The sequence below is a fragment of the Eucalyptus grandis genome, chromosome 6, assembly GCF_016545825.1.
Source record: "Eucalyptus grandis isolate ANBG69807.140 chromosome 6, ASM1654582v1, whole genome shotgun sequence".
Taxonomy (NCBI): Eukaryota; Viridiplantae; Streptophyta; class Magnoliopsida; order Myrtales; family Myrtaceae; genus Eucalyptus; species Eucalyptus grandis.
In genome coordinates this window covers 8628158-8651577 of record NC_052617.1, presented here as the reverse complement: position 1 = coordinate 8651577, position 23420 = coordinate 8628158, and the positions used below count along the sequence as shown (strand labels likewise).

General features: G+C 42.4%; 3 protein-coding genes across 3 annotated transcripts; all 3 read right to left on the bottom strand.

The window, feature by feature from the left end:
- Positions 1 to 739: 739 nt before the first annotated feature.
- Positions 740 to 4247, bottom strand: LOC104448196 (adenylyltransferase and sulfurtransferase MOCS3). Its single transcript, XM_039316184.1, has 11 exons — positions 3791 to 4247; positions 3551 to 3643; positions 3374 to 3429; positions 3185 to 3249; positions 3034 to 3100; positions 2823 to 2909; positions 2425 to 2463; positions 2212 to 2320; positions 1897 to 2015; positions 1641 to 1757; positions 740 to 1270 (listed from the first exon to the last, which is right to left on the bottom strand). Exons 1-11 carry the CDS (start codon positions 4065 to 4067, stop codon positions 893 to 895), a joined length of 1407 nt encoding a protein of 468 aa, XP_039172118.1. The 5' UTR covers positions 4068 to 4247; the 3' UTR covers positions 740 to 892.
- A 2662-nt stretch (positions 4248 to 6909) lies between these two features.
- On the bottom strand, positions 6910 to 9405 carry LOC104448195 (endoglucanase 11). Its single transcript, XM_010061984.3, has 5 exons — positions 9144 to 9405; positions 8797 to 9009; positions 8345 to 8545; positions 7881 to 8135; positions 6910 to 7664 (listed from the first exon to the last, which is right to left on the bottom strand). Exons 1-5 carry the CDS (start codon positions 9387 to 9389, stop codon positions 6981 to 6983), a joined length of 1599 nt encoding a protein of 532 aa, XP_010060286.3. The 5' UTR covers positions 9390 to 9405; the 3' UTR covers positions 6910 to 6980.
- Positions 9406 to 15790: 6385 nt separating this feature from the next.
- LOC120294286 lies at positions 15791 to 18435 on the bottom strand. Its single transcript, XM_039314292.1, has 4 exons — positions 18117 to 18435; positions 16337 to 16482; positions 16076 to 16248; positions 15791 to 15922 (listed from the first exon to the last, which is right to left on the bottom strand). Exons 2-4 carry the CDS (start codon positions 16431 to 16433, stop codon positions 15791 to 15793), a joined length of 402 nt encoding a protein of 133 aa, XP_039170226.1. The 5' UTR covers positions 16434 to 16482; positions 18117 to 18435.
- Between the last annotated feature and the right edge of the window lie 4985 nt (positions 18436 to 23420).

Here is a 23420-nt window from a genome sequence, read left to right as displayed (position 1 = left end):
CTGTGACCTCCCACCCTCCTAAGAATAAGCTCAGTTCAGGTCTAATATTCAAGAAATGTATCCTCCGGTTTAGGAGGTCATTTTACCAGTAAGAAAACAGGTGGTCTCGTGTTTATTGAGTCCTCTGTCTATGAACTGCTTTCATAGTCCAATCTCTCTGCCTTGATTCTTGTTTGTTTTTGGCTCAAGCTTGATGCTATGCTAAAACATAGCGACATGAACTTAACTAGGCATGTGGACTAACCCATTTCGGGAAAACATATGCAAATGAACATCATTATCTATGATAACGGGATAGATCAAAGCTAAGACAAGCCAGCCTCTTGCAACACAGCAGTTTCCACCTGGAAAATCCTTCAGACGAGAACAAACTACTCCAAAATCGAAACAGAACTCCCTCCAAAGAGAACAGAGAAATAATAGAACCGAACTTCGAATCGTTACGCAACAGGAGCGAACCGTAAATGATGATTGGTCTCAAGCCTCTTCTACTCGTCCTTGTAAGTAAAACACGAACATATTGTTTGGAGGCTCGTGAAAGGGACAGACACGGAGTAATAGAAGCTTTAGCATATTGCTTGCTGTCGCTAGAATCCATTAGAAATCTGTTATTGATGCAATAAGCAATGATGGTACAGATTGTCATTAATACGCACGAATATACTAAAGTGTTAGCAGCAGAGGGTCCTCAACATTCCACAGAGAGAGAGAGAGAGAGAGAGAGAGAGAGAGAGATCACTTAAGCACCAAGCAACAAATATTTTCTTTATCTGAGAAGCTGTGTATCCGTTACAAAAAAAGTCGAGAAAATTACATATTAAAGCATAGGGGAACTAATTGAGCACAAAGCTATCACTCACATATGCGTTTTCCGCAACCATAAATACTTTTACTAATAAGTAGGGAAGCTAGGATCCACATCCCGGGCCCAGGACTCCAGGCCCCCCATGATATCCTTGGCAGAAGTAAAGCCTATCTTCTGGAGGTGGTTGACAGCCCTCTGTGAATCATTTCCTCTTCTGCAAATCACGTAAAGGCTCGCATCCCTCTGGCCTTCTGCTTCCTTTAAGGCTGATGAGATTTCAGCTACTCTTTTCTCTAAGGTCGAGAGCGGAATGTTCAAGGAATTGGGAAGAGATACAATCCTGAAGTGGTGCTCAGGGCGGACATCTACCAGTATATGCGCTTCACCGTTTTTAAGTCTTGCACTGTAGTCCTTACTGCTTATCCTGGAGTCTTCTGAGAGCAGATTCAACTTCGGAGGGGCAGACTGCATCCAATGGAAGATCATTGGGACAGAGAGATTCTTCAATAAAGCATAAAAAATCAGGGCAGATGGTATTTTCTTTCATTAATCATCAAATGTTCCATCTTCCAAGCTAGGATATTTAAGTAGTGATTGACAGTTTACAAATGCCAAAAAAAGCACCCTGCTTCATTTACTCTTTGTAAGCGCATTTTCCCCAGATGTGACATGATATGATATCATTCCAGGCTCTTATGCTTGTCACTAGCAATTACAGTCAATCATTTGCCTGGTGACCTTATAAAACATGTCAAGGTAATAGGAGTACAAGAAGAAATACACCCTTAATAGGATAATGCCAAGGGGAGGAGAAGAGCTGAAAAACACATATTACCGCAGACAGTGGGGCCTGGGTGAACTTCTCATAGTCAAATTCTTGAAATTGTTGTCGTGAAAATGTTGCATTCTCTCCACACACTTCACAGAGCAAAGACCTGCCTCTTATCTTGACCTAGACATACAAAAGAGAAACAGGAAATAGGTTGTAAGCTCTTCGAGTATTTCACAAACAACACACTAGAAGAATGATCTGTTTTTAAAAATGGTGGGAAAAAATCTGAGTTCATAAAATATAATGCGATGGTGCATACAATTCGTATCCGTCCAGATAAAGCATCAAACAAAAGCATCCTTTCCACTAGTGGTTCACCAACTGCACTTGCAATCTTTATTGCCTCCAGTGCCTGAAGACAGCCAATGATACCCGGTACTGAAAAATTCACAGCAAGTAATCATGCTCAAGATCTTGACTCATAACAAGGGAAAAGAATGCTGTTTCCCTAAAGTTCCTATCTCCATTAATGACCACTAATAGGAGAATGATGAAAATACAATCTCCACTCCAGACCATACTTCGCAAGAATGAACAGGAAATTCCACAAGCCACCCCATTCAAAGCCTCTTACCTACTCCTAGAACTCCACTGTCAGAACATCGCTGGCATGCTGTTGTCGGTGGTGGAGTAGGAAACAAGCACCGGTAGCATGGACCTCCACCGCAGTTATAAACTGTGAGCTGTAAACAAGTAATTTACGTTTCTGTTAATCTCACAAGCAATATATTCCTGGTCCCTCTGAGGAAAAAAAAATGCAAGTAATAGAAGTAGCTGCTAAGCTTACCTGCCCCTCCAATCCTAGTGCAGCGCCTGATACAAGAGGCTGCACTATCAAAAGAAGCAACTCATCACAATTACAGTTAAATGCTAGGTGCATAAAAGTTTAATACCTCAATCAACATGTCCAATCAATAAACCCAGAAGAAGTCTGAGCTCTTATTGTGATACCCCAGCTCAATCATTTAAAAAGGAAGAATTAATTGTTACATTTACATCTCTTAGGTGCAAACTATCATAGGAAGATTTACTCCGGTGGATGATGCGTATAAAGAGCTATATGCCTCGCTGCTAGGGACATCTCCATTTTCACAGATAAAGGCAGCCAACCAATAGAAGTCAACTGGCGACTTGGCATCTTTGCCAAGCAAAAGCAATCAGAGGCCTGACAGAAAACCAGTATACCTTCCCCAACACCACACAGCAATCACTGATCATGTACTGGCTTGGCGCATTATCCGTTGCATCTACCACAATGTCATACCTAGCAAGCAAAGCAGACGTGAAGATTAAGATACTTCAATCACCAAGAAGTGAGAAAGAAAGAAGACCCAAAAGTTGAACGTGAAAATAAAATGTCAAAATTGCGTATTATCACTTCAATCATACTTGCTCAGATTTCCAAGGCATTGGAAGTGCGTAAAGCCTCTCTGTGTTCAACAATCTGGACAGTTGAGTTGATGCTGAACACGATAAAATTCCGATTAAAACCCAGCATAGGAAATTTCGGAAAAAAAGAAGAGAAAAGAGCCATTGGTGTCACGTACGCATGACAAGCAGCGGCAGCAGACTCAACCTTTGACCGGCCTATATATGCTTCAGTGTGGATAATCTAAAGTAAAGCATAGCAAAAGGAAGCACGTCATGTTGCAAACTCACAATGGCGAAACAGCCAAGAAAGAAAAAATGCGCAAACGCGATCGGGACCGTGCTCAAGAGCAAATTCCAGCATGTACCTGCCTGTGCATATTATTAAGCTCTACCACATCGTTGTCGACAATACCCAACCGACCTGGGTTTAACCAACAAACATATCAAGTTCAGCAAATAACAAAACTACAGAGCCACAATTACAAGCGATCCATCAATAAAAAAATGTGGTAACTACTAACTAGTCAGTAAACATAACATACCGACTCCACAAGCCGCGAGATATAACAGAGCCGGCGATCCCAATCCTCCAGCTCCGACCACTAAAATCGACGACTTCAGGAGATTCGACTGCGCTGCGCAAATTAAGCAAAGAGCGACATAATCAAAACAAAATTCGCAGCAAATCAAAAGCCATCCATGAATCTCAACAAGTTGCCAAAAAAGCTCTAATCTTTTGCAATCATTTCTCGAGCAGACACCAATTCGAAGGTAGGACTAACCTTGAACTCCGAAAGAAGGGAGCAAGAGCTGGCGGCTGTATCGGTAGATCATCTCGGGCGCCAGGCCGTGCCCGAGGCCGAGGCCGAGGCCGAGCCCCTCACCGGCGGCCGTCGCCGGGGGACACGAGCCGTTGCTCGGGACGGCGTCGTCCCGGCAGCTCAAGCCCTTGAGCTGAGCTTCGAGGGCCGAGATCTTGGCCTCTATGTCGCTCCTCGTCGCCTTCAGGGATTCGATCTCGCCGAGGATTCTGGCTGCGTCGGCTCCGGCGGAATCCATCTCTCTGTGCCCCCCTCGAGACGGTGGGTGCGAGGAAGCGATTGAGATGCGAGAGCGAGGCCGAGACGGAGACGGAGACGGAGAGGGAGATGGAGATGGAGAGGCTTCGAAGGTGGCCAAAACCCTAGCTCGGACCGTTGCAGAAGGGCGACACTGATGAAAGAGACGAAGAAAGGTTTTGACTTCTGAGCTTGTTGACTTGTTGATTAACAAGTGATGTGATGACTTTCCAGTGCCACGTCTGATAACAAGATGGGGTCCAGCTCAATGGGAAAATCCAGCGTGGACGTGTTTCGTTTGCTTAAAAATGATTATTCAAGGAAAAATCATTTATGATTGAAATAATAATATGTATGCTTAAATTAGAAAGGTGCATTCTGTAAATTGAAAATGGGAAAATATTTTTTTTTGAAAGCGTATATCTTTATCATGAAATTTCACCAAAACAAGCACATTTCTAGGCTGATTTATTTTCGTGGAAAATGTTAACAAATGATTTAGAAAATGCTTTCCTAAAAAGGATCTTGAAAGTTAATAGAAAAATGTTAGTTATATAATAATTTATGTTTAAATGTTTTCATGGACAATAAAAACTATTTTCCTTCATTCATTTTTACAAACAATGCTAGTCATCAATTTTGAGAAAATATTATATAAGCCATTCATTTTTTGTGAAATAAAATGAGTTATAGCCACTAGGGTTCTAAAAAATTGATACTAAACTCATTTATCTGTGTTCAATTAGTTTGGTTGTTTAATGGGTTTAGTAAAATTTTGACAATAGGTTGATGTGGTTTATTATAAAAAAAAAAAGAAAAGGCCCACCTAAATTGGTTTAAAGGGGCTTCAGGTTCAACTCATGGAAGCCATAACTGCAGGCCTTGCTCTTTCTCTCTTTACATCAAACACTCAAAGACGCCCGCTCGCAGGCGACGTGGGTGCCACAAGGCTGTTCATTCTCATCCGAGCAGCTATTCACACTCATTTTCACCAAACTTTTGTTTTTCCCCATTGTGGAAATAAGTAATGTCAATCATTGTGATTCATCTTTTTATAATGTTTGGGTGTTGGGTTTGCCACCCTTCACGTTTGTGAATATTTGGATAAGGTTTTTAAGCAAGCCTACTCTGTTAAACTCAATAACAACATGAAATTTATATTTTCAATCATTAGATGCAATAATAATAACATTTATTTTGACTATGTACACTTCAATTTTATTCTCATTTCAAGAATAAATATATATGCATATATATATATATATATATTACAACACGTGGATTAATTTAGGTTGGATATTTTTTTTATCTCGATATAAATCTATCTACTAGATATCTTTATTAGCTACTAAATTACTTCAAATTCCGGAAAACAAGTTCTCTAGAGATTGAACAATTCAATTCTTTAGAATAAGAAGGCGTTGATCTAAGATGTTCGGTGGCAACCGACTTACATCCGTTTAATTGTCCATGGCATCTCATCGCCATGTTATATGTTACTGCGGTGAAGCGAGGCGAGGTCGACACGGCGACCGCGTAGCACTTGACTCCGAAAGGACTTGCCACGTGGCGTACGGGCAAATGTAAAAACGAAATCATTTTTCCTTCGAGCAAAATTTTGTCCACTTTTTTTCTGAGCCGCTGGAAAGGCGAGGCCCAGGCTCGGCCCAGTCCCTTCCGGCCCAGTGATTTCGAGCCCAAAATGCCACGCCACGGCCACGGACAACCCGAACCGCATCGCCTGTGCCGGTGCCGCCAAAAAGACACTTCCCCGCACGCGCTGAGGTTGGCGCGTGGGCTGCCGAGGAACGAGACACGTCGACGTTGTCAATTGTCACACCAAATCCGTCCTTTTAAAAATACTCGGATGATCGACGACCCTGTCGGCGCTAACGGCTTTAGGAACACCGTCAAATGGGCAGTTAATATAGTCCATGAAAATAGCGTCTCCATCGATAATTTGCCAAAAGATTCAACGCGAAGATTTCTTTGGACAAACTTCACGAAATTGACAATTGAAAGACGCCTACCCGAAAAAATATTCCTTACAAAACTTCGGCCAGTCGTCTTTCGTTTTCCTGGCGTCATGCATTTTAGCGGTCGAAAAACCAATTTCAATTGGCCACGAACGAAGAGAAAGAGAGGTGGGTGCTGATTTGGATTTTCGGATTTGCGGGCTTCTTTGGAGCCGCAATTGAAGGAAACACGAAGTTGATGAAGCGAGAATTTGAGGAGAAGCGGAGGAGAAAAAAGGCTGCCTGAATCTCAGCGGAGTTCGACTAGTTTAATGTTTCCTTCCTCCTAGGATGTTGGTTTATTCATCATTCACGATGCGTGCATGTTCCACAAAATCAGGACAATGACGATTACAGAACGAGGGCGTAATCGCATCTATCATATAGCCGACAGCCAAAAAACCGCCCTAACCGATGAGGGACATATAGAATAAATGTACGAACAGAGTGTCGGAGTTCGAAATCCTAAATTGTTCTCTGATTCCATATTAATCGAGGCTTTTTTTTGTTTGTTCACGGAGTACTCATTAAACACACAGATGAAGAAAAATAGTTCTTTCAAATGCACTATCATTGTCATGTTATATGCAATCGGTGTATGAAAATCAATACGTTCTCTTATTAAATAAAATTAAAGAGTTCTTTTAGGATACTTGCTAACAAGACTCATAGACATATAGATATGTATGTGCTAGCATGTTTAATACCTTCTTAACAACAAATTCCAAATTAACACTCCATTTCTTGATGAATTCCTACTCTGCATATGATCCGAGTAAAAGCTTCAAGAACATCTCCAAATTCGGATAAAATGAATTTGTTCTTATTTCTCTACTCTGGAACTTTTATCTGTGTGTGTATGAACATGTATACAGCTTGAAAGCACCAAAAGCAATTTTTCAGATTGAGGCACGCGATGACAAGTCAGAGGAGTCAGCACCCTCATCATCAATATCATCCAATTCTAAGCTACTCAATCTAGCCAACGCCCCGACCAAAGTCGCTGTGTTGTAAGTGCACGCTTCCGTCTGCATGAAATTCTTCCTCTCATCCCTGAACCGGTCCATATCGTCGGGCCCGCCCACGAGCGCCCCGACCACCACGTTCGGGTTCGGGCTGCGCCGCCCGAACCAGTTGTCGTACCCCTGCGTGCACCCGATGAACCCCTTGCTCTTCCTGTATGGCGCGATGGACGCGCCCCGGTGGTGCACTCGCAGAGGGTACTTGTCGCCGTAGCCCACCAGGTAGCTCGTGCCGTGCGGGTTGTCGCCCAGGATGTAGTCGACCTGCGACTTCGCCAGGCGGAGGAGCTCTTCCGGGCCCACCCGCTCCCCGTTGCTGCAGCCGAGCGTCTGGTCGGCCGCCCGGAGGTGATCGGAGTAGACCGACAGCAGGAATGCCGCACTCGACACGTACTGCATGTTGTTCCACTTGCGGACGTACAGCAACCCGCCCGGGGTGCGGCGCACGTTGGTGCCGTTGTTCTTGTTGAGGCAGGCGCACAAATAGTGCTCGGCCTTGGCGCGGTACTGTTCCAGGATCCGTCTGTGCGGCTCGTGTTTTGCTCCTTCCTCCATTAGTAGCTGCGCCCAAAATCGACACGAAACTTTCGATCAGTCGAGAGTTAATGTGGCGTAAAGAGGGAGCAGCCGGCAATAAGTTATTGCACGGTTCGGTCCGACATTTCCTCGTTCGTACTTTCAGAACGATCACGCAAAGACGAGCACATCATTGAATCGGAACGAAGATCTCGTACGTTCAATGCATGCTCCCATTAAAGAGGAGAGATAGAGACGTACTATGGAGGCGAGGGTTTGGACGCCGGCGAACTTGACGTCCCAGCTGAACTCGGCGATGGCCCAGGTGATCCCGCCGAGCGACGCGGCGTTGTCCACCACGTATGCCAGATAATCGGCATCGTCGGTGGCCTTGTAGAGCCACAGCGCGGCCCACAGCAGCTCGTCGCCGTACCCACTCACCGACGGGTAGTATCCCTTCGCTGCCGCCACGCTCGCGTCATACTTCCCCCTCCTCCTGTCGCCGAACTCGAACAGCTGCGGGAGCCCACCAGCAAATTAAACAAATTCCACTTCAAATTAAAGAAAAGGCTAAGATAGAAGGATGTTTGTTCTAGCTGTAATGCCACGGTTCACCTAAACGCAAACCGTTTTTGGTTTGAACGCGGTGCACCAACTTTAATAACATCGCTCGGACATATGTCGCTATAACGGTCTCAAAAAAATTACATTTTATATGTACGTACCTGTCGAGCGTGGCGCAATAGTAGGTGGGAGTAATGTGGGTTCGTTTCCCTGAACACGATAGAGGCTGCCGCCATCGCCGCTGCGGTCTCACCGGCGATGTCCGACCCTGGGTTGTCCTCGTCCACCTTGTATGCCTGCCGGGACGTCGTCATGTCCTCCGGCCGCTGCCAGCAGTAGTGGTCCGTGTCCCCATCGCCCACCTTAATAAGTGGAAAAACCGGTCATTATTGTAATCTGGCATTTAATGGACCAAATCTGCCTAAATTGGCTTATCATATGAGTGCAGCCGTCGAATTTTTCTTTTTCCGCTGTTTAAGAAATTTCATGATTGTAATCAACTCGATTCATAAACTCGATTTATAAATGGCCCGAGAAGTCATGACGATTTATCGGAAAATAAAGAAAAATAAGATATTATGAAAAGAAATAGGGGAGACAAAATAGATGATACCTGAGCCCAGAGGACGTTGGGGTGGGTGTGGGCTTTGATGAAATAATCGGTGCCCCATTTGATGGCCTCGAGCGTGTGCGCCAGCTCGCCGGCGCCGGCGATCTGTTGGCCGTACTCGATCACCCCCCACGACAGCATTGTGATGGTGAACGCCATCGGGAGGCCGAACTTGACATTGTCGCCGGCGTCGTAGTATCCTCCGACCAGGTCCACCTTCGCATTCCAAACACAGGACCCCGTCAAGGATATTCATTCAATGCACGACCCATATGGAAAGGGAAATCAAGAAAGGAAAAACAGATGGAAAGAAGATCTGATGGCATTGGTTGAAATGAATCGGGACGAACCCCTTGCTCGAGGCCGTCATTGAGGCCGGAGTGGTCGCGCCAGGCGACGCGCTGGTTGTGGGGCAGATGGCCGGAGCGCTGCGCCTCGAAGTAGAGGAGGCTCTTCGCGAGGGCCTCGCCATAGTCCGGAGGCCGAGACTGAGAATGAGAGGCAGCCGTGAGCGTGACGAATAGGAGGAGGAGGAGAAGGAGAAGGAGGGCGGAGCGGCGGTGGCCTAGAAACGCGAACATGGCGGCGGCGTTCATGCAGGGACGGCGTCTCTCTCTTCCTCTCTCTCTTCTCTCTCTCTTCTCTCTCTCTCTCTCTCGGCGGGTATTTATGTGTTACAGAATATGCGTGCCCCTTGGCACTTGCATTGATATGATTAGCAGAAAAGAAGAAAAAAATTTGGGCTCAAAACCTCAAACGAGCTCAAGCATGCGTCCTAACTTAAGGTGATGAGAAAAACAAAACAATAACTTTCCAACAATTTGGTCATCAATCTGGTTTTTATGGGAAAGCATTAATTATTTTGCTCGGGTAGTAATAAGAATAATGCTCCGCTTAGTAGGCATGCTCGCTAAGAGTTTTTAGGACACCCACTGAAACAGAATAAGTCTCCCATATGTTGCTATACATGTACACACTATTGTTTGTTGTGATTTTTATATGAATAATGAAATAGAACGTATTTGATCGAGTAAACAATATTGTGGCAGTCCATCGCGATTGGTAAATATTAGGAATTGCTCGAATTTTGGAGTTCCGAGGCTACGTTTAGGTACCCACTTCGTGGGGGTTTTGATTTGACGGAGTAAAGCCGAAAACCCAGTTGACAGAATTTTCAATTCGAAGCGGGTGGAGATTGAATGACTCTCGACTTGTCACTGCTTTTGCGTGTTCAACCTTACCAAATGTTCCTTTCGTCTGGTGAGGCGCGGTTGGATTAAGTCGCACAAGCAATGGTCAAAGCCATGGTCCGGTGAAAAGAAAATTCAGACAACTGGTGAACCCTTTTCGGATCTGAGCGCGTGGGACGCAAGCAGCGGTTTGGAAAGAGATGGGAGAACAAACTCGTGATGGCGGTGGAACGAGTTCGGGAGAGTAAGTAAGCACATAATTATTCATGTATTATATATGATTTCTCACATAATCTAATGTGGACCGGAGGAAAAGAATTGATTTTTTTTTATGAATATAACTAAATGGTTACAGGTTTTCAGGAGGCGTGCCGATTAAATCTCAAATCCATTCTAAATCATATAGGATTTTCATAATGGGTACATCAAAATCATCTTGCGACTCGAAATCCGATTGCAAGTTGGTGTCGATCCTGATTTAATCCCATTTGCCTCCATCTCTAGAGCAAAGTATAGGTTCTACTCCTAACTCATTTACCTAGATACGTTGAGCATGATTTATATAGAAGTTGAATTGTCACCGAGAGAAAAGGTTGATTTTTGCCTTATATCTATCAGGAAAGTCTGCTGGAGGACAAAAAAAGAGGAAAAGATGTTACATACCGCACAACTGCAAATTACACTAATAGATTAAGTGTCTATTAAGGATCTTTAGATAAGTTTGGATCGTACTATACATAAGATCAATGCAATCTGCATATTTGGCAAATGGACTTCAAACAGAACCCATTTTCAAGACAAAGCATTTGCTCTATACACGCATGAGGTTTTTTTTTTTTTTTTAATTTTTATTACGACCAACTTTTTTTTTTTTTTTTTTTTGGTCGGTCTTTACGTTTTACAAGACAAAGCATTTGGGTACATAAACTTATGATGAATCTATACATGCCATAAAAATAATGTATAGACCAGCTATTCGAGTCAATCTCCAAAACAATATAATTCGAAGGTGAGTTCAAGCTTCAAGTCTCCACCGCCTGGAATGTGACTTTGCGAAGCAAGAGCAGGTCGACCCTTTTCATATATGCTCTTGAAATATGATGATTAGGTACCTAAAATTGTCAGTAGCGTGTCTTTGTCCATTCACAAAGGTCGTCATGGTTTAGTACGTGCTGTTGAGGTTCAGATCCAGCTCATTATCTTAACCTTAACTACTCGTATTAAGTGGAAACCATGGACTTCGGGGGTTAAATTAATTGAGTTTTGAGAGAAGATAAGCGACTTTGGCTTCTAGAAAAAGTTGGTAATTGAGGAACGAGTATGGTACATTGAAAAATAATGTGTATTCAGTGAGACTGATTGCATCATCTCTTCACACCAAAGACATAAAGAATGACTTACTCCAAAGAAGGGAGAAAAGACAGAACACCGCCACAAGTGTAGGACTTTCCTCTGCCTGGTCCTTCGTTTGCAAATCTTGCAGCTGGGGCTATGCTTACTGAGACTGATGTTAAGTTTGTCCTACCGGGACTCGAGAATCCTATACATGTATGTTCATATGTACATACATGGTTCATAAACTAGAGACAGTATGTGCTGTTGTGGTTTGTGTGTCTATGCAAATGCAGACAAGGGTTTAAATTGCGATTATAGGATTCTTTCCAAGGGGGAAAAAGAGAGATTACAGGCATATAAGCAAGAGCGAAAAGGCCCAAAACAACATTTAACAGGAACAAGTATAGGCTTGTAGATTGCAGCGGAGGAAACATTAGCTGCTCCAAGTTTTGCAAATCCCTAGCGTCTATGGTGGCTTGGGCTTCGACGACCAGTAAGGTGGCGAATAATGTTCATGGAGCGTAAGAAAGGGGTTTCCGCAACTACATCCATGTCCAGGGTACCGGAATCATCTCTAGAGAGAGGTGCCGGCATCTGCTACGGCGAGCAGATGGAGAAAATGAGCGAAATGGGCTCTCAGGGAGGCAACCAATCGAGGCAAATCCAGGCCCCTACACAGCCAAATCAATCAACACCCTTTATTCAAAGTTCAGTCTTAAGCCAAGTCCAAGCCCTATACCGCCATGCGAAAGATCATTCTCCATCTCCAGCACAAGAATTCTCCCGATACCCCATTATCACTCCTAGTAGAATATAAAGAATGCTTTCTTTGCAGTCCGATCTCACTTCAACAGATCTAGAACCTAGTCTCTGACAAAGAAATTTGGGTAGAAACGAATTTTATGTTTCATCAAATTAACTTGCAAAATATGTACGATCGGTTGGTAGCATCAATGTGCAGAGTTATATTCGTAGTCGAAGGTGAGTACAATTCGTCGATTTCGATATCGTAAGTTTCTGCTGAACCTTGGTCCTCAAAACAATTTAGAATCATCTTTAACTAATGCTCTGTCTTTATGAGTGAAAATCAATTGCCAAGAGTTTTCTTTTCATGCCTTCTTTCTCCAATAGGCCTCTTGCTAAGCATGGCCCATCCACTTGTTGGGCCTTCCAGCCAGTATGCTTTGAGACCATTCCTTGTTCTATCGTTGCTTTTCAATGGTGGGACCATTTTTTTTTTTTTTTTTGAGATAATGACATAAATTGCCCCTAAATTTTGGTTCAATATACAATATACTCCATGTTGATCAATTGGATCGTTTCTTTGTGGATTCCTAAACTTTCATTTTGTTCAAAGTGATTCTTGGATTTTGGGTACATATTCAATTTAGTCCATGAATTATGAGAAAATGTTCAATGTTGTCAGTCTATCAATTCAAGTTTATGGACAACATTGGTTATTTTCATATAATTCAGAGACTAAGTTGAACATATACCAAAATTTTAGGGACTGCATTGAATAAATTGAAAGTCCATGGACTATATTGAATAAGTTAAAAGTTCAAGAACCACATTGTATGCTGAGCCAAAGTTCATGAATATTTGTGTGATTTTCCCTTTTTTCTTTCCTTGTTAATTTGGACTATCTCTTGTTTTAATCACATCTTATATGTGATTGTATTCATATATGGTATCTTTAGTATTAGAATTTCTCTAACAAATTTCATTTCAGCTCATACGTTTGATGTGTGCATTCAATCCAAAAGAGTGATTTTTAACTTACCTTAGCCTTTTAAATTGAATGTTCATTTAATGATCTATGCACACAAAAACCTAAGATAATCAAGAGAATCAAAGGATTGACTCCCACATTATTAAAATCTCGTAGTAAACGTGCTTTGACTTTTGTTCTATCCAAAACACCTAAAACTTTCACAACATACAAATTATTGACACGTGGCTTTATATATAATCTGTTCATTTTTTTTTTTAAAGTTAAGAATAATATTTTAACTTTTGACATATTCTTTGCTTTTGCTGTTGAATTTTAAATAGAAAAGCCTTTTATTAAATAACTAGATGCAAATATGTTGTAATGTTTAAAAATTATTGATTAATAATTACTGATTAAAAGTGCTTAATAAAATGAAAATGAACTGATTTTTTAAGATCGGAGACAATGATGGAAGTCGGATGAGGAAGGCAAGGGACGTGCGGGGCCAATCGGAGGGACAGTTGGCCCTTAAAGCAAAGCCACCACTCGAGGCGACAAATCAAGGTAGAAATAAACCGGATCCCTTCTTTTTCCCCATATTGGAATTGATTTATTTATCTTTTATTTTTCTGACGGAATACATTTTCTTTTCCGCAATTGTAGTTGATCTCGTGAATTTACTTTGTATAAGTGAATATAATTTAGCTTACTTTACATACATCACTTATGAGCTTTATTTGAATGTTGCGAAGTAGGTTTGTCTTCGAACGTCTTCTGGCTAAGCGTGTTCGGCATTGCTCTCGACTACTGGCATGAAGCCATTTTCCGGGCATGGGCATGAAGCCATTTTCCAGTCCATGCCCGTTTTCATCATGGCCTTGAATTCATCATAACTGATTCGACCGTCCTGGAATACATCCACCACAGAATGAGCACTCTATTTCGTATATGAACAAGATATACACAGATTCCAAATTGCAGGTTGTTTTGGTTGTTTATTACCGTTTGTGGATCAGCATAAAAAATGATGTCTTCAATAAATTTTTCGTTGTTCGGACCAAGATTGTCATCTATCAAAGCTTCTTTCAACTCATCGAATTTAATATATCCGCTTCAATTCTTGTCAAAGAATTCAAAAGCTCGAGTAAGGTGGTCATCGTTGCCAATCCTTCTCAAGTGGACTGACATAGTCACAAACTCCTTTAAGTTCAGCATTCCGCTTCCATCTTCATCAGCCTGTTCTCATATAAAATGGAGTTCTATTTTTAGATGCTAATACAAGAAATCGTGACTCATTAGATTATCAGAAACCCACTTGATTTTGCAAGAAGTTCTATCAATTATGTGAAATGGTGATACAACCTCATGATCAAATCTTTGACTAACTGATGAAAAACATATTTTCGTATTATGTAATCCATCCTTAATCTTCCAAATGCCTTGCAATTTAAGCAAAATAATGCACTTCACAGCATACAATGCGTTGACATGGAAGAAGAAAACATAAACCATGTCCAAAACAAAATGTGCTAAGCTGTTGAATAGGTGATCTTCTTGCATCCACCAGCATATGCACATCAGGATCAGCAACTTGCTTTCCATATTTGTGCAGGCCATGTTTCAACTCTTCAAATGTCAGATCTCCATTTTTATTGGTGTCCATCACGTCGAACAGCTCTTTGATATGATCCACTTGCTCATCAGGCAAATTGTCTGCTACTACCTACATTAACAATGCGGGAAACACAATTCGAGTTTAACTTTGCACTAAGAACAGCAATGAAATCCAACAAGGCAATGTTCAAGGACTCACTCTGAGAAGTTTCTTCTTGAACTTATTCATCAAAGAGAATTGCTTTATCCTCGTCCGGACATTTTGTCCTAGTGAAACGTTGGGAGCCCTGTCCACATTCTGTATCCACTTATGCTCTGCACGAATCAATTAAAAATACAACCTTAAAACTATTTGTCACAAGGACCACCTTACCAGCACCTTCTGGCGTGGGTTCAAATATCTTTGCCTGAAGATCTGTAGGGAAATTAGCATATATCGGGCATATAATGAGTTCGGCAATTTTGGGGCCAAAACCCCTTACCTATGCTTCAAAAGCTCTTCTGCTGCTTCAATTTCCTCTTGAGCGACACTTGCTGTTTAGTGATGCAAGAGTAGACATCTTAAGTCAAAAACACTAACCCTTTCCGGTACATCAAAAGCTTTCTTCCTTAGATTTTGCACTTTAATCCCCTAGATTTTGCACTTTAATGATAAGAAGAATATAGAAAATGAAATGGCATAAAATCAACATCTTTCACTATAATAGCTGCAAGGCAGCAAAATGGCCAGGAACAAATGATGAGAAATCTAGAGTTTCACTCTCACTCTCCTGTGAGATATCTCCTTCTATGGTGCAAAGAAAGAACTCAATGGCATGTTTCTCTAATCTCCAAGGTAGAGAAGCTGAACAGAACATGCCTTAGCATGCCAATTGCTTGCCACCTTCTGGTTTGACTACCCCGAATTTCATTCTTTACAGCAGTTAAATCCTCCTCAGCATTATGAGCAACAGTTGGCTTGACTACCAACAGTTATGGTCCTGGTCATCATATCAATAGCAGACCCTGTTATCAAGCCAATGTAACATAAACAGCAACATCTCAAGAAGTGTGAAAGTTCAATCTCAAGGTGGCAGCTAAACTAGAATCTTAAAATCGAAACAAGGTAAGATCAGCGAAACCAGAATCTTACGAACCCTTCAAGTTATGAGCAATGCGATCTGCTTACCTCCTCTAGAGCAGTTTTTGGCACAGAGGTTCTCTTGTGCGTTAAAAATGAGTGAAGGTCCCATTTCAACAACTCATTTGCAGTCACTTCAAGATTAGATGCAGAGCCCTAAGATATAACAAATTCATAAACAGGGGAATAGACACCGAACTTCAGCAATCATTAGAACAGAACCAGTGGAAAGATGTCATGAAGAAAATAAAACACATTTTCACTGCATCATTTATTAGAACTCACATTATGGAACATTTACTGTAGGACATTTTTGCAGCTCTTTGATGTATCAATTTTAGCCTTTGATCCCAACGAGGACCAAGCACTGTTCATGCTTCCATTTCTAGGGCCACATAACTCCTCCAAGCATCTCAAAGAAACAACTTCCTCCATATTTTTTCCCAAGTGAGCAGGTAACTCTGGAGCCGCTTTAATGATACCTGAAAAGCATAAACCATATGAATGCCCAACAAAAATGATGAGAAAGTGGACCAAAACTTGCAAAATGCTACTGTTGAAGGTGAATACCATGCAAGAGGGATGGCTTAACTTGCTCGAATTTTGCCAAATACTCAATAATCCAGAACCAGGGAAGGCTCAACTCAGATGAGCTTTTGCCATCCATGGAAGCACTGTTGAGCAGTTGGGACAACAAGGATTTTTTCAACTCATGCCTTCATCGATCCATGACAAAGATTGCTTTCTACAGAGAGAAAAAATAATGATGATTTAAAACTGATCGTGCATTTTGCAAAATTAGCACCTGGCATATGATGGGCAAAGAACTCTTAGTATCGGCCTAAAAGCTATGAATCCAATATAACTACAGCATGAACAAAATTTTTCTGATCATGCACCATATGAAAAGATTCATTTGGCAAGGACACTCTAGAGTAGTGATCCTCTTTGTCAAAAGAAGCAAATATGCCATGACATCTAAATGGAGTACTTCCACAGTGGAATCAAATGAAAGCCAATTATTGCCATGCTCACTAAATTCTCACATAAGTGACCCAAGTAACAATTGAATGCAAGCAATATTAAGAAGTAAACTCGTTAGTTTTGATACTTTGCTTATACTGAGAAAGTTATAATAGCTAAATGGAACCAAAGTCAAAAAGCTTTTCGTGCAGCACATGGAAAGGAGTAACGAAAAGTGCTGAATCATAAAGGTGCAGTCAGGTGACAAATCCGTACAAATAAACCATTTAACCATTCTGGCATGGCCTTCTCAGATAATATTGCACAACGCACGAACCCATATGAACAATCAAAATTGACAAAATTATAAGATTAAAATCTTTGAACCACCAAGTCCCATGAACTCAGTAAGACCGATAGAATTAAAAAGATAAACTAACTCAAGACAGAGTGTGAGCAAAAACAAGGTCAAAAGGTTAACCGCAATCATTGATGACAAGCCATTCGACTAATTCCCTTTACGGCAAAACCAAAAAAGAGAATGAGAAAACAAGAAAAATGGACACTACAGTCAGATACAAAGCATGAGCAGTTGAGCAGAAAATGCTTATCAATAGAAGAAATGCAACCATTTAATTCAATTCCAGGGTGTTCATGAATCTAGATACACCCACCAACTATTCCAAGAGATCTCAAGTAATATCAGCTTCCTCATGTGTTCAGTTCATCGAAAGAGCCACATTAGTTCAGTGTCTACTCTTCCTATAATTTTTCTTGACGAACAGCATCTAAAATTAACTAGCTTTCAACAAACAGAAATGCCGTGACTCCCAACTTGTCAATAATCGAGACAGATAGATACCCGTGCATGATTTTGTTACGACAGCTTGATATAAAAATCCACTTCGTGCGGCAAAATTGGGTCCACAGTTCAGGTTGCGGAGGGACGTATAATCGAAAGTCCAGTCACAATTTCCAAAGGGAAAATACACAATCAAAGTCCCACTGAAAGAAAGGAACGGATCAACACAAGTATTTCCACGCATAAGATCGTGCTCGCGCGACCAAGAAAGAGAGAGAGAGAGCCCAAAATCCAAGAAAATCCCTACCCTTAAATCCAACTTCAACAAGATCAAAATTTTCAGCAAAACCCACTTTCTTGCTCGTTCCCCACCAACGCTCATAGCTCATGCGAACCCGCTTCCGTTCAAAAATCATACCGTTCGCCATATACGGGACGTGGGGTCGACCACTCCCGCGTTAATCTCTCACAATTCAGGCGAAACCTCACGGCCCGATTCCTTTCTTTGACTTATAACATCCCCACCACTTCCCGAAACCAAACGACGAGGGAAAAAACGAAAGCAGAGAAGGGATGACGATATACCGAGAGAGGACAAAGGAGGCGGTTCGTTGTTGGGGTGATCATTGTGGGCACATTTCTTCTCGCCTGGAAGTTTGCAATGACGGAACAGGCGATTGCCCCCCCGGGGAAAATCTTGAAGCCCCTCGGACACAAGCGATTCAACAGCTCGGTGGAGCAAAGCAGCGAGATTACGTCGGGCTTCGACTTGACAGGTCGGCCTAAGATCATGTATCCAGAAGTGGGCTCATCTTCGAATTTGCCAAGAATGGAAAAACCGGACAAGGGTAGAGAGAGACAGTCGTAGTTTCACTTCTCGCGTTGCTGCGCTTAGAATCAGACGCAATAAACCAGTGAACTTCTGGTCGCAGATTTAGGCCAAGCTTCCTCCCCCAAAACAAAAAGACGCGAACATAAAAACTCGGGAATAAAATCGAACCTGACTTGCGGTCGCAGATTTAGGGCTTCTCGAGGACTGCTTCGAGCAGGCGGAGCGGTGCTTCTCGGTCGCGAGTCGGGGGACAGAGAGGCGAAATCGGCCGTCGAGAGAGCGCGATTTAGAAAGAAGGGTAACAAGAGCTTCCACCCCAATCCCATCCATCCATCTATCCGCCCAAACCTCCCATTCTCTCTCCATCTCTCTCGCAGCATGATTCCGAGCTGAGCCCAGCTGCGGCGGATGACGTCCCAGAACTCGTCGGATCGGCCCGCCGGCACCAACGGCAACAACTCAGCATTTTAGGCTGCGCATGACAACGCTTTTGTTCCGGAGAAGAATTTTTTATTTTTATAGAAATAGTTCTTTTCTATTTCTTTTGGAGAATAATTTCTGAGTAAAAGAACCTATTTGGTAACTACACAAAATTTCTATTTTTTTTATATTTATTTATTTATTTTTCTTGCTCACGGATCGCCGCTGCCGGCTGCGGCGGCCGGCCACCGACCACTAGCGGCATCGACCGGCGGCGGCGGCGGACCCGATGCCGGCGGCGGTGGCGGCGGTGGGCGGTGGTTCGGCGGTTGACGGAGCGGCGGCAAGAAAAGAAATAAGAGAAAAAGAAAAAAAAAAATTAGCTTATTTCTAGAAATTGTTTAGGGAATAAGAAGTAACTTTTTTTTGCTTCTTGTTTCTCCAAATCTATTCTCGGGCTAACTTTCCATTCTCGGGAATGAAAAAATAACTTAGCGTTACCAAACGGGTTTTGTTCTTTTTTTTTTTTCAAGAAACAAAAGAACGAAACCATGAGAAACAGAAACTTCTCATGCGCTACCTTAATGGAAAAACCGGCCATTAAGGGCCCGTTTGTTTGTATTCTTTTTTTGTTTCTAAACACTTTTTCTGTTTTTGTTCTTTTGTTCTAGGAACAAAAAAGAAACGAAACAAGAAACACAAATTTTGTGTTTCTTGTTTTACGAAACACAAATCGAAAACAAAAAAGGAACAAAATTGTGTTCCTTTTTTATTTCTTGGATAGTCTCGAACAACGCCTCTCTCCCCCGCGACGAGCTTCTCCTCTGCGACTGCGACGGCGACGAGCTTCTCCTCCGGCGACTGCGACGAGCTTCTCCTCCTGTGACTGCGACGAGCGGCGAGCTTCTCCTCTGCGACTGCGACGGCCGTCTCCTCCTAACGGCGAGAGAATTCCATCGTCTTCTCGGCGCCGACAACAGCCTGCATCTCGACAGCCGCTGCTCCTTCACCAGGTAAACGTGGTCCTTTGCTCCTCCTTCACGATTGTCTTCACTTCGGCGAGAGCTCGAGTGTTAGGGCTCGCTCGAGCCGGCGCTTGCCCCCAGTCTGCGAGCCGCTTGCTCGAAGCGAGTCTCGCGGATCTGGCGGCGTTGCTCACCCCTGATCTGCGACAGCGGCTCGTGCTCGATCGAGATCTGGCGTCGCTGCTGCTCGGGCTCGGCTCGAGCGAGCGGAGCGGCCGAGCGTCGCTGCTGCTCGAGGCTCGGCTCGAGCGAGCGGCGAGCAGCGTCGCTGTTGCTCGAGCTCGGCTCAGCGAGCGAGCGCGGCGTCGCTGCCTGCTCGAGCTCCGCGAGCCGCCCGTGTGTCGGAACTGGAACCATCGGCGGCTCTTACGCCGTGCCCAATGGTGCTGGCCAGCGGTGATGGGGAAAGGGCACGAAGCGGGGCAAATATCTGCCCTTTCTGGTGTTCCTCGACACCATGACGAGTTGCTGTTACGGTGATCTTTGTCCTACGATCATGTTGTTACGTGGCAAAAAAAACGATGCCCTATCTAGGCCAATATCTTCCAGTGGGTATTTTCCTAGTCTTTCTCCATTTATTGATCTATTAATGTCAATCAAAGTAGTTAGCAAGAATCATGCAAATGCCTGAATTGAGCGAGCAGAGCAGTGAGCCCTACTCTGCTCTCTCGAGCGCTCGCAACAGCGAGCATAGAAGTTATTGTTGCCAAGCGAGTGTCTGCTTACTGCTTCTACACTTTTCATTGTGTGTGGACTGTCAATTGACAACATCGGGCATGACAAAATAGCCTTTTATCATTCTCGAGTTCTATACATTATTGTTTCTTTAATCTCGGTCTCTATGACATCATGTAGATCTATGGATTTGTGGCTGAATATATCAAAGTGATGTGAATCAATGTCGAAGTTATTGTTATTTATTTTTCTGCCTTTGTGTTAAAGCTTCTCAATTTGTGTTTTGTCCCGTATTGCTTGGATTTGGTCTAATATTAGTATTTTCTGTGTGTCTCTATGAACCCTTGCGACTCAGCCACATTTTGATCCAATCGGAAGTCGAGGAAGAAAAAGGAAAAAATGGGTGTTAAAAGTGAGAAAGACAAAAGGAAGAAGATGACGCCCGAAGAAGAGAACGTGTAGAGGGTAGACTAAAGGGGAGGAGAAAAATAAAAGTGAAAGAAAAGAAAAGAATAGAAAAAAAAAGGCACGTGAGAAGAACAACGTTGTTCGACTTTTTTTTGTAGGAATGTTGGGGATTATACATTATGCGAGATCCTTCATATCTTATGGCTATAATGCTTCGATTTTTCTCTTTAAGTTATGGATTTGCAGAGAATGGAGGGTGTTGTTTCGTTGTTGCCTTATTGCTTATTGTCTTGAATTTTCTTTACTTAAGGTACATCCTCAATTGGTTGATTCATTCTCGGGTGAACGCTGATGCTTTGAGAACTTCGGTGGATCCATCCAAAGTTCCGCCTTGCCGGTGCCAATCCACGAAGACATATTCTTTTTCCCTTGCTCTGTCCGGAATTTGCCGGTCCACCACATAAATCGCAATTTGCTGAATTTTGAAACAATCATCCGCACGCTAAGGTTGGCCTCTCGGCTTTTTTTTTCTTTCATTTTCTTAATCTTAGAGATCTTATAATTTAGTTGGACCATTCACAAAATAGGATAGGGTATACGGATCCATATAGGTTACCATGCTAATTTTGTATATGGCGTGTAGTTCTTACGGTTTTATGTTAATGATTTAATTCATAACTCATGTGATGCTCAACCGGTCGAAGATTCAATGGCATCCGAGAGACACTCATTCAATGCAAAGTGGACGGAGTCTATAACCAATATACTTATTGGTTTATTGGTGGATGAGGTCAAAAGGAAACCGCACCTCTTCCACTTTCAACAAAGTCGGGTGGAGGAATGTGCAGTCTGAACTCGTAGGACAGACGATTCCAATTTACCATGGTTCAGCTGAGGAACAAGGTAAACAAACTGAAAAAACAGTATGGCAGTTTTCACAAACTCATTTCTTAGTCCGGATTTGGTTGGGACAATGTCAACAAAAGAGTTACTGTCGACGATCCAAGTGCATGGGAATCTCATATCAAGGTATTTCTTAACTTTGTGGTCATTTTGATATCATTACAGATGTCAATTATGAAATGTATGATTATATTGCTGAAATGTCATTCCTTTAAAAATTGTAGGATAATGTCGAGTGGGCAAGATTCGGAAGAATGGACTTCCTCGGTATCACAGCTTTGTATTATTTTTGGTGGTACATATGCTAGTGGGAATTATGCCGTAGGATGTGCTCAAGAAGACAATCGTCGGATGATGATGACAATGGTGATGACAATGTACGGGGTGACAATGGTGATGACAATGTACGTGGTGAAAATAGTGGTGGCGATGCAGATGGTGTCAATGCAGGTGGTGACTATGATGGTAGCAATGCAAATGATTTCATTGGATACCATAGTGATGACAGACTTTTTACAACGAGACGATCTTTTGGAACTTCAGCTCGTGGGAAGCACAAATTGGATAGAACTCCAAATAGTAGGCGGAGAAGAAAGAGCAACCAATCCAGTTTTACTGAAACTTGTAGAGCCATACAAGATTTTCTAAAAGTTAGGTCATCAACTCCATCTGGTGATGGCTCTGCGAGCTCGGGACTTCACAACCACAAATTGACCCTTTCTCCCGTATCTACCGCGGTCAGATTCTAAACAATATGCCGAGCTAGAGCAAGATGTTTACAATAAAGCAGTGGAACGAGCATGCGTCAATCGTGAATGGAGGAGGCTTTCATTACATGCATACCTGCAAGGAGGATTGGCCTTCTTCAATTTCTTTAGTAGATATTTGAAATATATTATGAATTGCATGGAGTTTCATTAGACGTATAACGTATATTATCTATTAATCTTTAGTTTATTCAAATATGATTAGTGTTCAGACTCTTGTACTTATATGTAATGGCATATCTTATTGAGATTTTATGACTTATGTTATTAATTGTTATTAGGATGTGTTTTCAAAATTTATATTGATGTTTTGGTCATTTTTGTGATTGTATAGGTACTATGGAAGGGGGATCAAATAGTGTGTCTAATGAGCAAGTACAACCAGTTGAACAAGTCTCGGGTGATGACATTAACATATTGGTAGCGTGGCTCTGCTTAGCTACGATGGAGAAATCCCTCCATACGAGAGAACCTATTAGGGACGGTCAATTATCAGGAGGAGAATGGATAAGGGAGATTGTTCATGGACATTCAGATATGATATATGAAGCATTTAGGATGGAGAGACATGTTTTTCTGAATTTATGTGACTTAATGAGGCAAGGGGTTGGTTGAAAGATAGTCGATTTGTTCAAATAGATGAACAAGTTGGGATATTTTTAAGTGTGGTTACTCACAATAACTCAAATAGAGATTTATGTGAGAGATTCCAACATTCAGGAGAAACGATCAGCAAGTATTTCAATAAAGTGTTGAAAGCAATGATCAAACTTTCAAAGGAGATAATCAAACCACCGTCCTTTGACGTCATTCCACAAGAAATTCTTATTGATCCTAGTCATAAACGCTACTTCAAGGT